General features: G+C 53.2%; 1 protein-coding gene across 1 annotated transcript in view; it reads right to left on the bottom strand.

The window, feature by feature from the left end:
- Positions 1–15,193, bottom strand: part of RGS9 (regulator of G protein signaling 9) — a 66,536-nt gene that overhangs the window by 45,246 nt on the left and 6,097 nt on the right. Inside the window, exons 2-7 of the mRNA XM_057536064.1 lie at positions 9,307–9,403; positions 5,681–5,731; positions 4,264–4,370; positions 4,017–4,068; positions 3,696–3,754; positions 2,461–2,537 (exon numbers count right to left, since the gene is read on the bottom strand). Of these exons, the coding sequence (XP_057392047.1) occupies positions 2,461–2,537; positions 3,696–3,754; positions 4,017–4,068; positions 4,264–4,370; positions 5,681–5,731; positions 9,307–9,403 (443 nt within the window). The remainder of the gene's footprint in view (positions 1–2,460; positions 2,538–3,695; positions 3,755–4,016; positions 4,069–4,263; positions 4,371–5,680; positions 5,732–9,306; positions 9,404–15,193) is intronic.

Raw genomic sequence — 15,193 nt, 5'->3', positions numbered from 1 at the left:
TCTAGAGGCAGAATTGCTTCTTCCTCTGGGAACCCCAGTCTTGTAACGCCTTCAACTGTTTGGATGAGGCCCACCCACGTTGGGGGAGTCATTTGCTTTACTTCAAGTCTATTGATTCAATACTCATCTCATCTAAAGAACACCTTCACAGTGACATCTGAGATGGGTATTGGACCAACTCTCTAGGCACTGTGGCCCAGCCAAGCGGACACATAAAATCAACCATCACAGATCCTAAACCTGAAATCTGAGGCAGCCTTTGAGTGAAGCAACAGAATCAGTGGGGAAAAGCCAGCATCTCAGGAGGAGAGTGGCTTTCAGGAAGCACTCATCCCAAGGCGTCTAGAAGCGAATGGCCAAGGGGCTGCCCCATGATGTGGGCAGCTCAGAGCTTTACACTCAGGCCTGTGTGGTGGGGCTCACGGGGGCCACTGGGGGTACCTCTGTGCTGCAAGGCAGCTCGGGGGTCCACAGTCCTCTGGGTCATGGGCTCTTCCTGCTTGGAGTAGAGAGGCAGAGGAAGATAGAGAGGGGTCAGGGGTGGGGCGGGGGCATATCCCAGCCAACTCTGTGTCCCTGGGGCCCGGCCCAGTGCTGGAACCCAGTAGGCACTAAAAACCGCCCACTGAGTGGGAGTAACACTAGGCCAGGCTGGACCACAACCTCACCAAGTGACCTTGGCCAAGTATTCTGACCCCTCTAAGCCTCCGTTTCCCCAGCTGCAGATGTGAGGGGCGACAAGAATTACTGCTCCAGGCATTTCCTCGCCCCAGCGTGGGATGAGACAGTGCACGGAACCCACCCAGCGGAGCCTCACACACAAATGCACGTGACAACAGATTAGCAAACATCCCCCCTGCCGCTCTGTCTCAAAAATACCCAGGCAGAGGCATGTTCGTGGTGAAAGCGCAGAGCCAGCTCTCCCCATAATGCCCCTCCGCATGAATTAAGGCCTGAGAACAAATTTTCCCCACGTGAGCAATAAAGCCATTCTGCCTTTCGGATTTCTGTTTTTCCCGGATGGCCCTCCTGCATAACAGTGCTCACCACTTGGTATGGTTAATTTTATGGGCCCGGGGGTGCCCAGGTGATGGGTCAACATTATTCTGCGGGTGTCTGTGAGGGTGTCTTTGGATGAGGGTGCTTTTAGTTGAAGACCTGAATAGAACAAAGAGGTTGATCCTCCTGCAAAGAAGAGGAAGTGCCTCATGCCTGGTGGCCTCGGGCTGGGACATCGGTCTCTTCCTGCCCTCAGGCTCCAACCGAAACATCAGCTCTCCTGGGGGTCCAGCTGGCCGACTGCAGGTACTGGGACGTCTCAGCCTCCACAACTGTGTGACCTAATACCTCGTAATAAATCTCAATCTCAGTCTCTCTCCTCTCTCTCCCCCCTCCTTCCCCTCCCCCACCTCTTCTCTAGCTAGATCAATACATCGAGATTCTGTTTCTCTGGAGAACCCTGACTCACCCACCACTGCTCTTCTTCCAGGGCTGCTTCAGGAGGACGGGGTCTCCACCATCCAGCCCAACCATGTGCCAGCCACTCTAGACCTCCCGGGGTCTGGACCTGCCAGGGTGAGTGAGGCCAGGCCAGCTGGACTCACTGTTTTGGTGATCACTGGTATTGGTCCCCAGATATTCCTGACTCTCCTGCATCTCAGACACACAGGAGGACTGCACACCCCGTGCACCCTCCTTTGAAGCAGGCATAACCACATGAGCTGCCTTGGCTAGTGAATTGTGAGCACAAGTGACGTGAGTCCTGGAGTGGGTGCAAGCATGTCAGGGCCCCAGCTGACCCACGGTGGACACGTGACACGAGCAAGAAATGAGCCTTGTGGTTTCATGCCTCTGTTGCTGGGTGATGTTTGTTACGACAGCCTAACCTCGTCCTGACTGATACACGCTCCCCAACATGTATAGCTGGCCCTTACAGACAAGGCAGGGCCCCCAGGGAGAACTTCAGGTCCAGTTTTGAACCGACAAATGAGGGCGAGCAGTGAGTGGCTCTAACAGGTGACTCTGATGACAGCTCTCCCCTGTTCTTCACTTCCGCCAGTTTGGGGCTTTGCACTCTCTGTGCCAGCTCCAAGGGACGGCATCAGGCGGGCACTCCCATGCCCGCAGATTCTGATTGTCTGCTTAGAGCACCCTCCCTCCCACCTCTCCTCTCCATCCACCACCACCATCCCTCACCTGGATACACCCTCTGCAGCCTCCAGATTCAATGTTGTTTCTGCAGCTCCTTCTCCAAACCCCGACGTGGGGCTCTCAACTCACTGAGGCATCATGTCCTGTCTGCTTGTCTGTTGGGCTCCCTAGACGATGCCTCTACCTTCCCTATGTCTCACCCACTGTTTAACACATACACACCCAATAAAAGTTAGTTTCATTAAAAAGAAACAAAGAAGGAAGGGAGGAGGAAAGACAACCGGGGGACCAACAAGATCTTTGACTCACCGGTACTGCTCTTTGGCCTGCATGATGACAAAGTCCCACTTGTAGTTAATTTTTTTGTTCAAGAAATTATAATCTTCCTAGAGGAGGAAAACAAAATGAGAACACTGAGCCCCACAACCTATGCTGTGTGCAGAGGGCAGGAAGTCCTAAGTCAACAACGAGACGCAGCCAAACGGTCTCCCAGCCCAGCTGTGCAAAGGCAGTCATTCAAAGGGTAGCACCGAATTCTCGACAAGCCTTCAAAACAGAAGCCACAGGTTGGCTTGGATTTTTTGTTTGTTTGTTTTTGTTTTTGTTTTTAACCCTCGGGTTGGATTTTGTTTTAATAAATGTATCCCAAATCTGATAAGGAAGAGGGGGGTAGCGTGGAGGAGAATATGGGAACTTAATATTCAACAACAGAGCACAACAAATCCAAAAAGCTAAGCCCTAACATTGGTGTGATGCTGGCTTTCTAAAAACATGTTTGTAAAAAGCAAAAAAAAAAAACCAGCAAGATTGTTGCTTTCTGCCCAGAAATCTAGCCTTTTGAGGGTTAGGGTGTGTTCTTTGAGAAATATGACTCATCCTGCCTAAAACAAAAGTCTGCACTCTTGTTTTCCCATCTCAAACTCAAGTTCAAATTTGTCCATCCTGTAATATGCATTATCACACATACTAATTAAGTCCTATTATGTTGGGACAGCAAAAGGAAAGTGGTAGCTACTGTGTGCCCAGGCAAGGGCGTAAGTTACAGCAGGAGAAACTGAACCTCCACATGGAGGAGAATTTACTTCAGCCGGCTGCTTCTAAATATATGGATGGATGAGGGATGGATGGATGGAAGAGGGATGGATGGATGGATGAGGGATGGATGGATGGATGGATGAGGCATAGATGGATGAGGGAGGGATGGAGGGATGGATGGATGGATGGATGGATGGATGGATGGATGGATGAGGGATGGATGGATGAGGGATCGACAGACAGATGACAGATGGATGAGGGATGGAGGGATGGATGAGGGATGGATGGATGGACAGATGAGGCATAGATGGATGACGGAGGGATGGATGGATGGATGAGGGATGGATGGATGGATGAGACATGGATGGATGAGGGATGGAGGGATGGATGGATGAGGGATGGATGGATGATGGTACATATGAATCGATTAATGGGGGGAACAGGGGAAAACAACTCAAGACTATATTCCACTCAATTATAAGAACCTATACTTGAAAGCATCTCTATACCTTTTCATATTCTTCTAAAACCCCTTTCTTCTTGATATTTCTCTTGGTCAGATAGATGGCTGGAAAAGAAAACAATGACATTTTCCATCATCATCATATTTCAAAACCCCTCTATGCGTGAGCCTGTTGTGCTCAGCTCAGTGAAGAGGACACTCAGCAGACCCAGTCCCTCCCCTGGGAATCACTCCTAATACAGATGAGAACTGATGTAAAGAACTGACTGTCGTGATGACAGCAAGACAAATGTCACCAAAATGCAGCAAGTAAATAAGCAGCATGGTAAGCCCTCCCCAAGGCATAGGAGGAGGGGCGGAGTTTTACCATAGTCTGTGTCTTCAGCCGGCCACTGCTGGGTGGGCCAGAAATACGGTGTCTACAAGAGAAACCAGGGAACCAGGCTTACACACTGGGCTGTGAACCCCTGGCCCCCAGCCCTGTAGCTTAAAACATAAAGCTGCCTCAGCCCCCTCCACTGTTTCTAAAGATCTGTGAGGATGTGAAGCCAACCAATTATCTTTTCAGATGACACTAACCCCCATTAACACCCAAGGTCAAGGCCAAGGCTCACCTGAAATCGATAGAGGCTGCTGTCAGGCTTGAGAACGAGGTTCCTGGGGTCTTGCAGGGGATAAATGTAGCCGTACTTGACAATAAAGTTGCCCAAGTTCTGTGCCTCTGGGGAGAAGCAGTTGAGACAAGGAAGCTAAGAGCGGAGGCCAAGAGCAGAAGCTCACAGCCCCGCCCCCGCATAGCACCCCAAACTCAAGGCAGGTACCCCCATCCTAACAGCACTTCAGCCAAGAAGTGGGGACAGTGGTTCCTGAACTTAGCTGTGGACAGGTATCATATGGGTAGCCAAGGCTAAAAGGAGGGTCCCCCAGCCCAACCCCCGAATGACAACTCAGTAAGTCTGGAGGGGAGTCAGTGACCCCAGTGTTGACAGTGCCACAGGTCATCCACTGCAGGCATTTGGGGTGACGGATGGGGAAATCCTGGAGGAGCATCGCTGGGCCCTTTGGGTCTGGAGAAGTCCAGAGGAGCAGGGAGAGAACGTCTTCATCCCGAGAGGGGCAGGAAGGGGAGGCTGTGTTTATGGTCAACTTCTACCCCAAGCTCAACTCTGCCTGCACCCTGGGTCCAGACCCTCGGCTCCTTGCCACTTCCCTTCAACTCCCACCCGCCTCCAGTCTGCTCAGAAACACAGCCTTGGTTCTGGATTTGCACCGATTAAAGGAAAACTGTCCTGGTTCATTCTCAGAGGCACCAATGAGAGCAGGTGTCTTTCTACCACCAAGAGAGAATCCCAGCCCTCCCATCCTGCAGGCCCAGGGACCCAACCCACATCCCGTCCCACAGCTCAGCCTCCCAGGAGTGGGGAGGCTTCCTCCCCACCCTCCCTCCCTCTATCAGAGACCAGACCCTCGTTATACCAACAGCCCTTTCGCTAGTGGCAAGTCAGGTCCCCGAGTCTTTCTGCTCCAATCCATCCTTCAGACTGCTGCCTAACATCCCAGCTTAAGTGTGATTACTGTACACACCGCCACGCTGCAAAACCCTCCACGGGTTACACTGCCTCTCTCCCAGGTAAAACTTGGAATCCAAGAATGTACCAGGTGCACGCCACCCGTCCACTGCCCTCCACACCCAGCTGAAGTCACTACTCCCCATTTCCCCTGTTACCGCTCCATTCCTCGTTCATTCCATGTTTACGTCTTTGCTAATTTCCCCGCTGAGAAGACAGACCCTCTGAGCTTCCCTCCAGGATTCACAGGTTAACACTTGTTTCGAGACCAAGGGTACGTATGCATCACCCCCTCCAGGAACTCTTTCTTGATTACCCATGAAGTTCTCATCTCTCCAATTAAAATGTCAGTTTCTCAGAGACGGGGGGCTCAGCCCCCGTTTAGCTTCTACCCTCCAGAGATGCCCCCAGGGTGACGCGCATACAGCAGCCCTTGGTCTCGGAGGAAAAGACGAGCTCTCACCCAGACTGGAGACCCACAGCCGCTGGGTGATCCACTGGAGAACATCACTCCCTGCAAAGCAGAAGCATTTGGCCACCGTCAGAGCCTCCCCGACCTCCACGCCCTCCTCCACACGGTTGCCCAACTGGCCTCCTCCCTGTTCAGCCGTGATCTCGTCCTTCTGCTCAAAACCTTCAGGGATTCCCCTCCACCCCTCCCCCCCCAACAAAGTTCAGCCCGAACCCTGCAGCCCATAATTCAGGGCCATCCATGATCCGACTCCGGCCAGATTTCCAGCCTAACATCCCCTACATCCTTCAGGCTTCACCTCTCTTGTGATACTTATTCTCTTTCCTTACAATAATTGGTGCCTGGACTGTCATTCACCGAGTAGGAAGTAAACAGACTAAGACTTAACAATGAAAAAAAAAAAAAAGAAACAGACCCAAAGCAAGCTGTCCGTGGAACTCTGGATGGAGCCCGGACCCAGGGGAGTAAATCAGAGCCAGGGATGGGAGGGGAAAGGGGTGCACCAAGGGCAGGGCTGGTTCTCCCACACCCCCAAGTCCCCAGGCAGAACTCTGAGGGGTCAGAGAATTCTAAATCCAAACCTGGCTTCCCAGGTCGTTGTAAAGACGCTTTTGTCAAAGCAGGAAGATGAGACACTTTTTTAGGAACACTTTGTGGGTTGATTTACAACTTCAGACCATGGCATGCGGGCTCCGTGTGCCCTCTCGCCCTGGGCCCTGCGAGGCCGAGGGGCTGGCCTGGGAACAACGCAGACTGCAGGCCGGCGTGGAAGAAATCGGGGGAGGCACACGGGGACAAGATCAGGAGGGAATGTGCACCCCACCGCCCCCCACAAGTGTTCAGATCGACCTAAGGGCCAAGGCAAGCCGGGTCCCACCAAGTCCAGAGCTGATGCAGGACCCCAGGGAAGCTGCGGCCTCCTCCTCGGCCCGGGCCCTCTGGCCCCGTCGGCAGAACACACGCTCCTTGTAGGAGGCGGGCGGGATCATCTCGGGAGAAAGATGCACCCCAACTCCGACATCATCTTGCAACTGCCAACAACCATATTCTCCAGCCACCCCGGCCTGCTTTCCAGAGGCCGAGCTGCGTCCCCTGCCTGCGTGGAAACCAGCCCACAAAACACACCAAGGAGGAGGGTCAGGGTCTGAAACCCCACTGCCTGTGTCCTTGTAGCTGGACTGTCACAAAGGACACCTCCTCGCTTGCTTGGAGGTGGCGAAGGGGCGTTTCTTCTGAGCCCGCGGGGGGGTGGGAGGGCTTAGGGCCCCTTCCCCCTCTCTGGGCTGAAGGAGCTGCCCACAGTGTGTCTGAGGATGGACCCCCTGTAACTGCCCTTCCTGCGCACGCCCTGGGCCACAGACATCCAGCCAACAGCTCTCCGTGCCCACGTGCCCCCCACGACGGCTTTCAGAGGGTCCCCTGTGGTTCCTGGCTTTAGTCAGCGCTTTGCTTATTCAAAAGCAAAATTCTTCACCTAAACCCCTACTTAAAAATCCCAGGACTGGGTGTTTTAGACTTTCCACCCCAAGTCTCTAGATGGTGGTGTGCAGACCAGGAAAGAGAGCCCCCGGCGGACAGCAGACGGCTTAGCGCTCCCCACCAAGGGGCTGAAGGTTTTCTCGTCCACTTGACCGCTTCCTGAAATAGATGGAATGAGATCACGGGGGTCCCGGTGTGTCCGCCACGCGATTTGTGCTGACAGCACCACAGGCTGCTCAGCGCCCCCGTCGGCCACCGTCGTCCCCTTAAGCCCTGAGTCACCTGCCCTCTGAGGAGTCGGGTGGCACTGATGCAGTTTGCTTTGATTAGTGCCGACACTGCAGGACAGGGCTCCTCCTGGGTTCCAACCGCAGCTGGGATTCACCCGAGTAGGAGGAACAAGGCAGAACATGGCTGGGTGGGCAGCCCCCGAACCAATCCAGGAAACCAGGGGCCCCACGTGCCAGGAAGGAAAGCAGCTCACAAACCCGGACAGGGGATGGGAGCACGGACGCTGGAGCTGTGTAGCTGGGCTCAAGCCCACGCTCAGCCCTGGGTGCGTTTAGTGACCTGGGGACAAGATGCTGGAACTCTGCATCTCCGTGTCCCCGGCTGCAAGAAAGGGCTGGGGGGGTCACATCTGTCCCTACGCTCATCGTGGGTGACAGCGCGGGACACTGCCAGCTATGGGGCCCGTGGAGCGTCACTGAGCACCGGCCACGTGTACACGAGAGTCTTGTCTGGTTCCTGCAGGCATCCCCTGGGGCAGGGATCACTACTTCTGCTTGTAAAATGAGGAAATGGAGACTAGGGCTACACAGCAAAAAAAGAAAAAGAAAAGGCACCCAAAGGATTCAATCCCAGGGTGCCTGACTCAACGTCAGCGCCCTTTGGACAGTTCGAGACCAGGATTGATTCATGCACTCGATAAACTTTTATTAAACTTCCACCCTGACCCCCAGCTGCACTAAGCGCAGGGGTTACTCAGATGAGCTAGACGAGATCTCTCCCCTCGAGGGCTGCCCAACCCAGTGGAGAATTCAAGCCAGAATTCATGACGACCAGGAGCCGAGAGGGGGTGGGGTCAGGGGTCAGAGACAGCCTGCAAAGTCTTGGGGCGCCCAGGCTCCTCTGGGTCCTAGTCTTTCCCAAGTCTAGACCATTGGAGTTTTCTTTTCTTCTGTGAGCTAGCCTGTCGCATGCCAATCCATTCCTCTACTGCTCCCACCAGCCAGAGCTGGCCTTCTGTCGTTCACAGGGAACCCAACAGACGCTGTGCTGGCTGGGACACGCCTCCTTCCGGCCAGCTTGCCTCTGCAGAGACCCCAGTACCTTGAGTGACAAATACTCAGGTCATGGGTGAGGTCAAGAGCGAGGGCTCACAAGGAACTCAGCACAGTGGCGAGTCCCAGGCACGTGCTCTGAGAAGCTGCCCCCCTCTGCCAACAACACGACTCGGTGGGAAAGGGACTCTTTACTGCAAAACCAAAATCACAAAACAAACGCAATGCACAGATCAAAATGCATTCTTATTTGGGGGTCCAGCCCCTTCTGCCGATATCCTGAAATGACGCCCTTTATCCCACCCCCAGAGAAAGGAGACTAAGGTGCCCTGCCCTTTGAGGAGTCAAGAAGGGTCTGAATGTGAATTAGAAGACAGGGAAGGATGGAGAAAACAAAGGCCAATTCTTTTTATTTTTTTGCTAAATAGTATTTTTCCTGCTACTTGATTTTATTAAAACAAATCAAACAAGACAATCAAATAAAAAACAACAGTAAAGGTTTTTAAAATGACCTCCTGGGGAGGAGGAATGGCTTCACAAGGTGACCTACTGGATTCTTTTCTCTTTCCTTTCTGACTCCTTGCCCAGAAGGAACCTGTGGTGCATGGATCGGCAAGTAAGCAGTAAGTATATTCGGCTTTGTGGGCCATGTTACGGTCTCTGCACAGCTATTTAACTCTGCCATTGCAGAGTAAAAGCAGCCACAGACAATACATAAATGGGGGCATGTATCTGTTCCAATAAAACTTTATTCACAGATACAGAACACGGGGCGCATTTGGTCCACGAGCTATAGTTTGCCAACCTCTGTGTACGGTCCGTACCAGGCCAAGATCAAATCACAAGATACATTACCCATCATGGCGTGAGGGACGCTGATGACCGTGACCTTCTGGATCTGCACTCTGACCCCCATCTCTGGGTCCTGCATGTCCTTGACGAGGGCTTCAATCTGCAAGACAGAACCGCCAAAGCTGGCTAAGCAGAACCATCTCGAAGGCTGAGTGAGGCCCTTCTGGCAGCACCAAGGGAGCAAAAGATGCAAAGCGGAACGCAGGGCACGTATAACCAGGAGCCCACCGCCTAGATGGGCAGCGCGCAGCTGTCGGGCAGCCAGAACTAAACGCGTGCATCAGAGGCACAAACACCCGCCCAGGTGTGAGAGCTCGGACGGATTCATTCCGACAAGGAGATGCTGCAGAGGCTTTTAGGAGAAGATGGGACCTGGCAAAAAAAGGGTTTTGCTGGATAGAAAGTGAGAGAGCTACAAGGCACGGGAGAACGACAGCGCCCAGGGTGGGAGCGGGACGGGGGGAGGGGAGGGGCCGGGTCTCACGGGGCCTTGGATGTCCCCCCCCAGAGCGTGGGCTCTGTCCCAGCAGCTCTGGCTGGGGAGCAGCGCCATCAGGCCCGCATCTGGAAACGTGGCCCACACCTGAGAGAGGCGCGTCGAAGCATGAAGAAACCCGCCCCAACAGAGAAAAGCAGGGGCCTGTTCAACACTACTGCGATCGTCCAGGCACAAGACGATGGGGCTTCCACCCCTCCCACTTCCGCCCCTCGGCCTGTCCTGAGCAGGGCAGCCCGTGCGAGACTTTCAATTATTTTAGGCTGTATCTCTCCTCCGCTTGAAACCCCGCAAGGGCCATTCCACTCAGTCAGGGGCCAAGTTCTCCTACTGGTCTACGTGGCTGGGGCCACTTCCCCCCGACTCTCCCCCTAAAAGGCTCAGGGGCCACCCCCAGCTGCATCCTACTTCGTGCTGCAACCTCGGACTCCCCCCGGCATTCCTATAGCACTCACCTTCCAACGTATGAAATAATCTACCTGCGATCATAACGTTTGCCATGTGTCTCCCTCGCTCCGAGAAAGTAAGGTCTTCAAGAGCAAATCTTTCTTTTTTGTCTTTTTTTAATTTTTTGACCGCGCTGCACAGCATGTGGGTTCTTAGTTCCCCGACCAGGGATCAAACCCGCGTCCCCTGCAGCGGAAGCACAGAATCTTGACCAGTGGACCGCCAGGGAAGTCCCGAGGGCAAATCTTTTGTCTGTTGCTGTTTGCTGCTGTTTTGTGACTGCCTGGAACAGCGCCCAGCACATGGACAGTACCCAGTAAACAGCCGGCACATGAATTAATAAATAAAGGCAGGGGCAGAGCAGGTGATAAGAAGGTATGGCTTTTAGAGCCCTCGTTCTGGCTCTAATTACCTAGAATTAACTGTACATGCAAGTGACTGACTGGATCAGTCAGGGTGGCAGAGAATAACGGCAAAGTTTATAACTTATACGATCCGAGTTGCCAGTTACCAAAATAGAAGTTTCAAAAGGAGGAGCACTTTGAGAGAGCAAACACATCGGCTTTTGGAATGCTGACTGTGAAGGGCTGCTGGGATAGCCACAACGTCTGGAAGGCGACTGGAAATGAATGTCCCAACTTCAAAGGACACGACGGTCAGAGATATGAACTCGATTCACGAACATCGACGCGAGAGTTGACACCAGAGGGAATCCATGAACCATCGGAGGAAGCTGGAAGTGCAGGAAGACACCCACAAGGACAGCCCTGATTGTCTTTAGAGTATTTTTTTAACACCGATGAATACAAAATATTTTTCCACTTGAAAAAATTAATGGGAGCAAACTTAACTGAAGGATATTTTAAAACAAACCGGATGGGTTGGCACAATTGCAAAAAGACACCCAAGCGCTTCTCTGGTCAATGCTGATGACAGGCATCGACAAAGCCTCACATGCAGACGCTTCAAAGTTCATGCTCCTCCAGGGAACTCCTTGCGAGGGGGAAATCGTGCACACCCCCAGCTCCCCAGGTGCTTGCAAACGATCAGTCCGTCATTCAACCACCAGGCAGCTGTGGTGGACTCAGGGAACCAAAGAGATCTGGTCCCTGAGCTTAAGGAGTTCACCGTCTAGTGCAAGGATATTACAGGACGACACGGGAAGTACAGCGACTAGGGTGAGGCCACGGTGTCCTGAGAACACACCTGTGCCAGGAGGTGGCCGGGATGGGCACTCCTGGAGTGGTCGTAAAAAGACGAACAGGAATTAGGAGGCAGAAAGGGCAAAGGATGGCAGGCAAGGACCCTAAGGCTCAGTGAGCAGCAAAAGCAAAAACACAGAATACGAACGAGTAGGTGGAAACAAAGACCTCTCCTGTCCTCCTCCGGCTGGAAGCCCCTCTCCTGAGGTCAGGGCAGCTGCGCACGGCTGGACAGATGCTCATGGAGGGTCGCCCCTCAAACCCAACCTGCCCACGTCCCAACCACGACCCAAAGCAAAACGGCTCACTGAGCCACCGCTTCCCCAGTTTAACTAGCTTGGTTACATGACCCTTATTCTCCTGCAGCTTCATAAAATAACTCATCCTCACACTGTACAGCCCTTTACAATTTCCAGAGTCCTTTTAGAGTTTGCGTGTGCTGGTGGCCCAGAGAAAAGGAACCCAAGATTCTCATGACCTCAAGGTTCTCTCCTACCTGCAGGAGTCCGCTCAACCTCTCTGAATTCCCGTCCTCTACCATAAAGTGACAGTATATTCGCGACTGATAGCGTTTTGTTACCTCTTAGAATCTAAGTAATTGTGTAAAAATGCTTTGTAGGGACAGATATATAAAGATATACACTTTATAAGGAGAGATATTTGTTAGTGTTTGTGGGGTAGAATCATTAATATCAGTAGTGTTCGTATAATCAGTGCATCTTTAAAATTTTGCACGCAGAGCTGTCTTTAGATGCCTGGGAATAAAAACCCTGCTCCACCAATCATCCAAATATAGGTATTTATTGAGCATGTACTAGGTGCCCAGCCCTGGCAGGGGGGATGGTAAAAGACAGGCTCCCAGTCCTCAGAGAGTCGGGAAGATATTGGTATGAAGATAAACAAATGAACTAAGACAAACACTAGGGATCTGCGTGCGAAGAAAGTTCAGTTCAAATCCCCCTCCAATGAGTAGGCGAGGTAAATCACTAAACTTCACTAAGACTCATCCTCTGCAAAGCAGAGATGAGCACAGTACCTACATCAGCAGACGGATGTTGTGAAGATCAAAGGAGACGAAGCACTGAAAGCACCTAATACCATGCTACGCACAAAGAATTTATTAGACAGCAACTGCAGACTGAATTACGCACCAAAAAATAGGGAAAGCAGTGATGGGAGTAAGAGCCAGGAGAAGAAGAGGATGGCTGAGATGATCCCCAAAAATCACACGCAGAGAGTGAGAAGGATTTTCCCAGCCGGCCGCTGTACTGCAAGGGAGGGATGGTGCGAGGGGCCCCAGGCTGCCTGACGCAGGAAAGTGAACGGCTAAATTTGGAACCCTCGGGCACGGTTGGTGGGAATGCAAAATGTATGCAGGTTCCTCCCAAAATTAAAAATAGAACTGAGACAGGCTGGGACCTGGGGTCCTTTGCTGCAGTGCCCGCACCTGGACACACGTCGCCTCAAGCAACAAAATACAAAGAAACTATAAGGGACGAAAAATGACTGCACCCATGCCCAGTTGGGGCAAATTCTGGACAAAAAGATACAAAAAGGCCAAAAAAACCCAACTGCCACTTCCGAAGAGCCGGGAGCAAAAGCAGGGTCCTGCGCAGGCCCCCTGCGCTCAACACCACCTAAGGGGCGGGCAGACCACCTCAGCCACCCCTCCTGCCAGACCCCCACGACAGCACGGATGAACCTGAAGGACGTTATGCTAAGTGAATAAGCCAGTCTCGGAAGGACTGCACGATTCCACTACCTAAAATCGGCTAATTCACAGAACCAGTGGAAGGGCAGTTGCCAGGGCCTGGGGGAGGGGGAGACGGGGAGATGCAATCACTGGGCATAAGGTTACAGTCAAGAACATGAAGTAAGTTCTAGAAACCTGCCCTGCAATATTGTTTCTATAATTAACAACATTGTGAATTATACACTTTAAAAAATGTAGGAGGGTAGTTTCTTGTGTGACGTGTTCTCACCACAATAAAACAGAATTTTTTTTTAAAAGAGAGAGAGAGAGATGGCCAGGCTGCGCTGGAGGTGAAAGGTCATGCGGGGAGCCCTGAACTGGAGACACTCCACCCGCCACCCCGGAGGCTGGTAGGCCCCCCATGTCCCCAGGGCGGGAGGAGGGGGGACACAGGACGTCCTAGGTTAGCGCCGAGGGCTGGGCTGTCTTATTTCCACCTGCTGCTAAACCAGCACCGGTAGCAGAACCACAATCCTGAGAAGCGGCCGAGGTCAGGGCCAAGGTCACGGCCGCTCCGGGCCCAGCGCCGGCCCCTCAGCCGCCCGCGGGACCGGCCGGGGCCCAGGGGCGCCCGGGGCTCCTCGTGCAAGACCCACCGTGAGCTCGTCCGCACAGACGCGCTCTCGGCTCGCAGGATCCTTCTGGAACGGAAATGACGCGTTTCCGCTCCACTCGGAGCTGCAGTGCTTGGCCTCCTGCAAGGTCGGGGCCTGGGGGCGTCTCGGGCCACGGGGGCACCGAGCGGCTCCCAGCGGAGAAGGGGGCACGGGGACACCCCAGGAGGTGGCCGGAGGGCGGCTGCTTCCCCCATGGGCGGCAGGGGTCACCTTTTCTGGAGTTTGTTTTTCTAACTGAAGCACAGTTGATTTACAGTGCTGGGCCGGTCTCTGCTGTACAGCAAAGTGACTCAGTTACACACATACAGACATTCTTTTTTATACATATCCTCTCCCATTATGGTTTTCTGGAATTCTTGACTGACCGTGAGCCTCGGATTCACCTGCTCCTGCCAGAATTGCCCGCCATTCTGACGTGAGAGCCCGGGCCCCCCCTTGCCCATGGTAACTGCCAGAGGAACGTCCACATTTGCTCCAAAACGTTTATCAGCTGAAACAGCAGCATTTCATGGAGTCAGGGAGCCCATATATTGGAGAAGAAATAGAAACCCCTGTTATGAGTTAGAAACCTGAGCTTCTCCGATAGAAAGTCAGAGGATTTGATTCCTTCTCTCCGCATTAAAAAAAAAAAAAAAATCTAGTTATAAAGAGTTTGAAAATAACCTTCAGAGGAGGAGTAATGAGAGTTATTTTAAAAACACAATGAGGGGAGTCAGACTTCTTTCTGGCAGGTGTGTCACCTTCACAGAAGAGAAGGGCTGGGGGAGCAGGGCGTGTCACAGGGGCCTCGAGAACATTCTGAGGGAGTTCGGCCCATTGGGGTTTGGATCCATTTTCCTCAGAACTTTCCTTGTATCAGTTCCTCTGAGGGGTCTCCCCAGGCACCCAACAAGGAAACCATGGGACTCTGGCTGGTGGTCCCGTCTCTGAGAGACTCTGTTATGGGCTGGATGGCGCCCGCCCCTCAAATTCATAGGTTGGGGTCCTAACTAACCCCCAGGACCTCAGAATGTGACTGGATTGGGAGAGAGGGTCCTTGACCAGGTAACTGAGTTAAAAGGAAGTCACTAGGGCGGCCCTGTGACAGTGTGACTGGTGTCCTTTGAAGAAGAGGAGATGAGGACACAGACACCACGGGGGACGAGCACGTGGGGACACGGGGAGAAGACGGCATCTGCAGGCCACGGAGAGAGGCCGCCGGAAACCAGCCGCCCACACCTTGCCTGGGGCCTGCGGTGCTCTGCCATGGCGGCCCCAGCCCAGCCATACAGGCTCTGCGCTCCAGCTCTGCTTCCAGCAGAAAAGCCCCTCTGCCCATCCCAGACAGGGGACAATCCGAGTTGTGTCCCCAGGTCCCCAGAGGGTGAGGAGCCCT

This window comes from Balaenoptera acutorostrata, chromosome 20 (assembly GCF_949987535.1).
Source record: "Balaenoptera acutorostrata chromosome 20, mBalAcu1.1, whole genome shotgun sequence".
NCBI lineage: Eukaryota > Metazoa > Chordata > Mammalia > Artiodactyla > Balaenopteridae > Balaenoptera > Balaenoptera acutorostrata.
The sequence above is the reverse complement of the archived record's forward strand: the minus strand, read 5'-3'. Positions and strand labels throughout refer to the sequence as shown.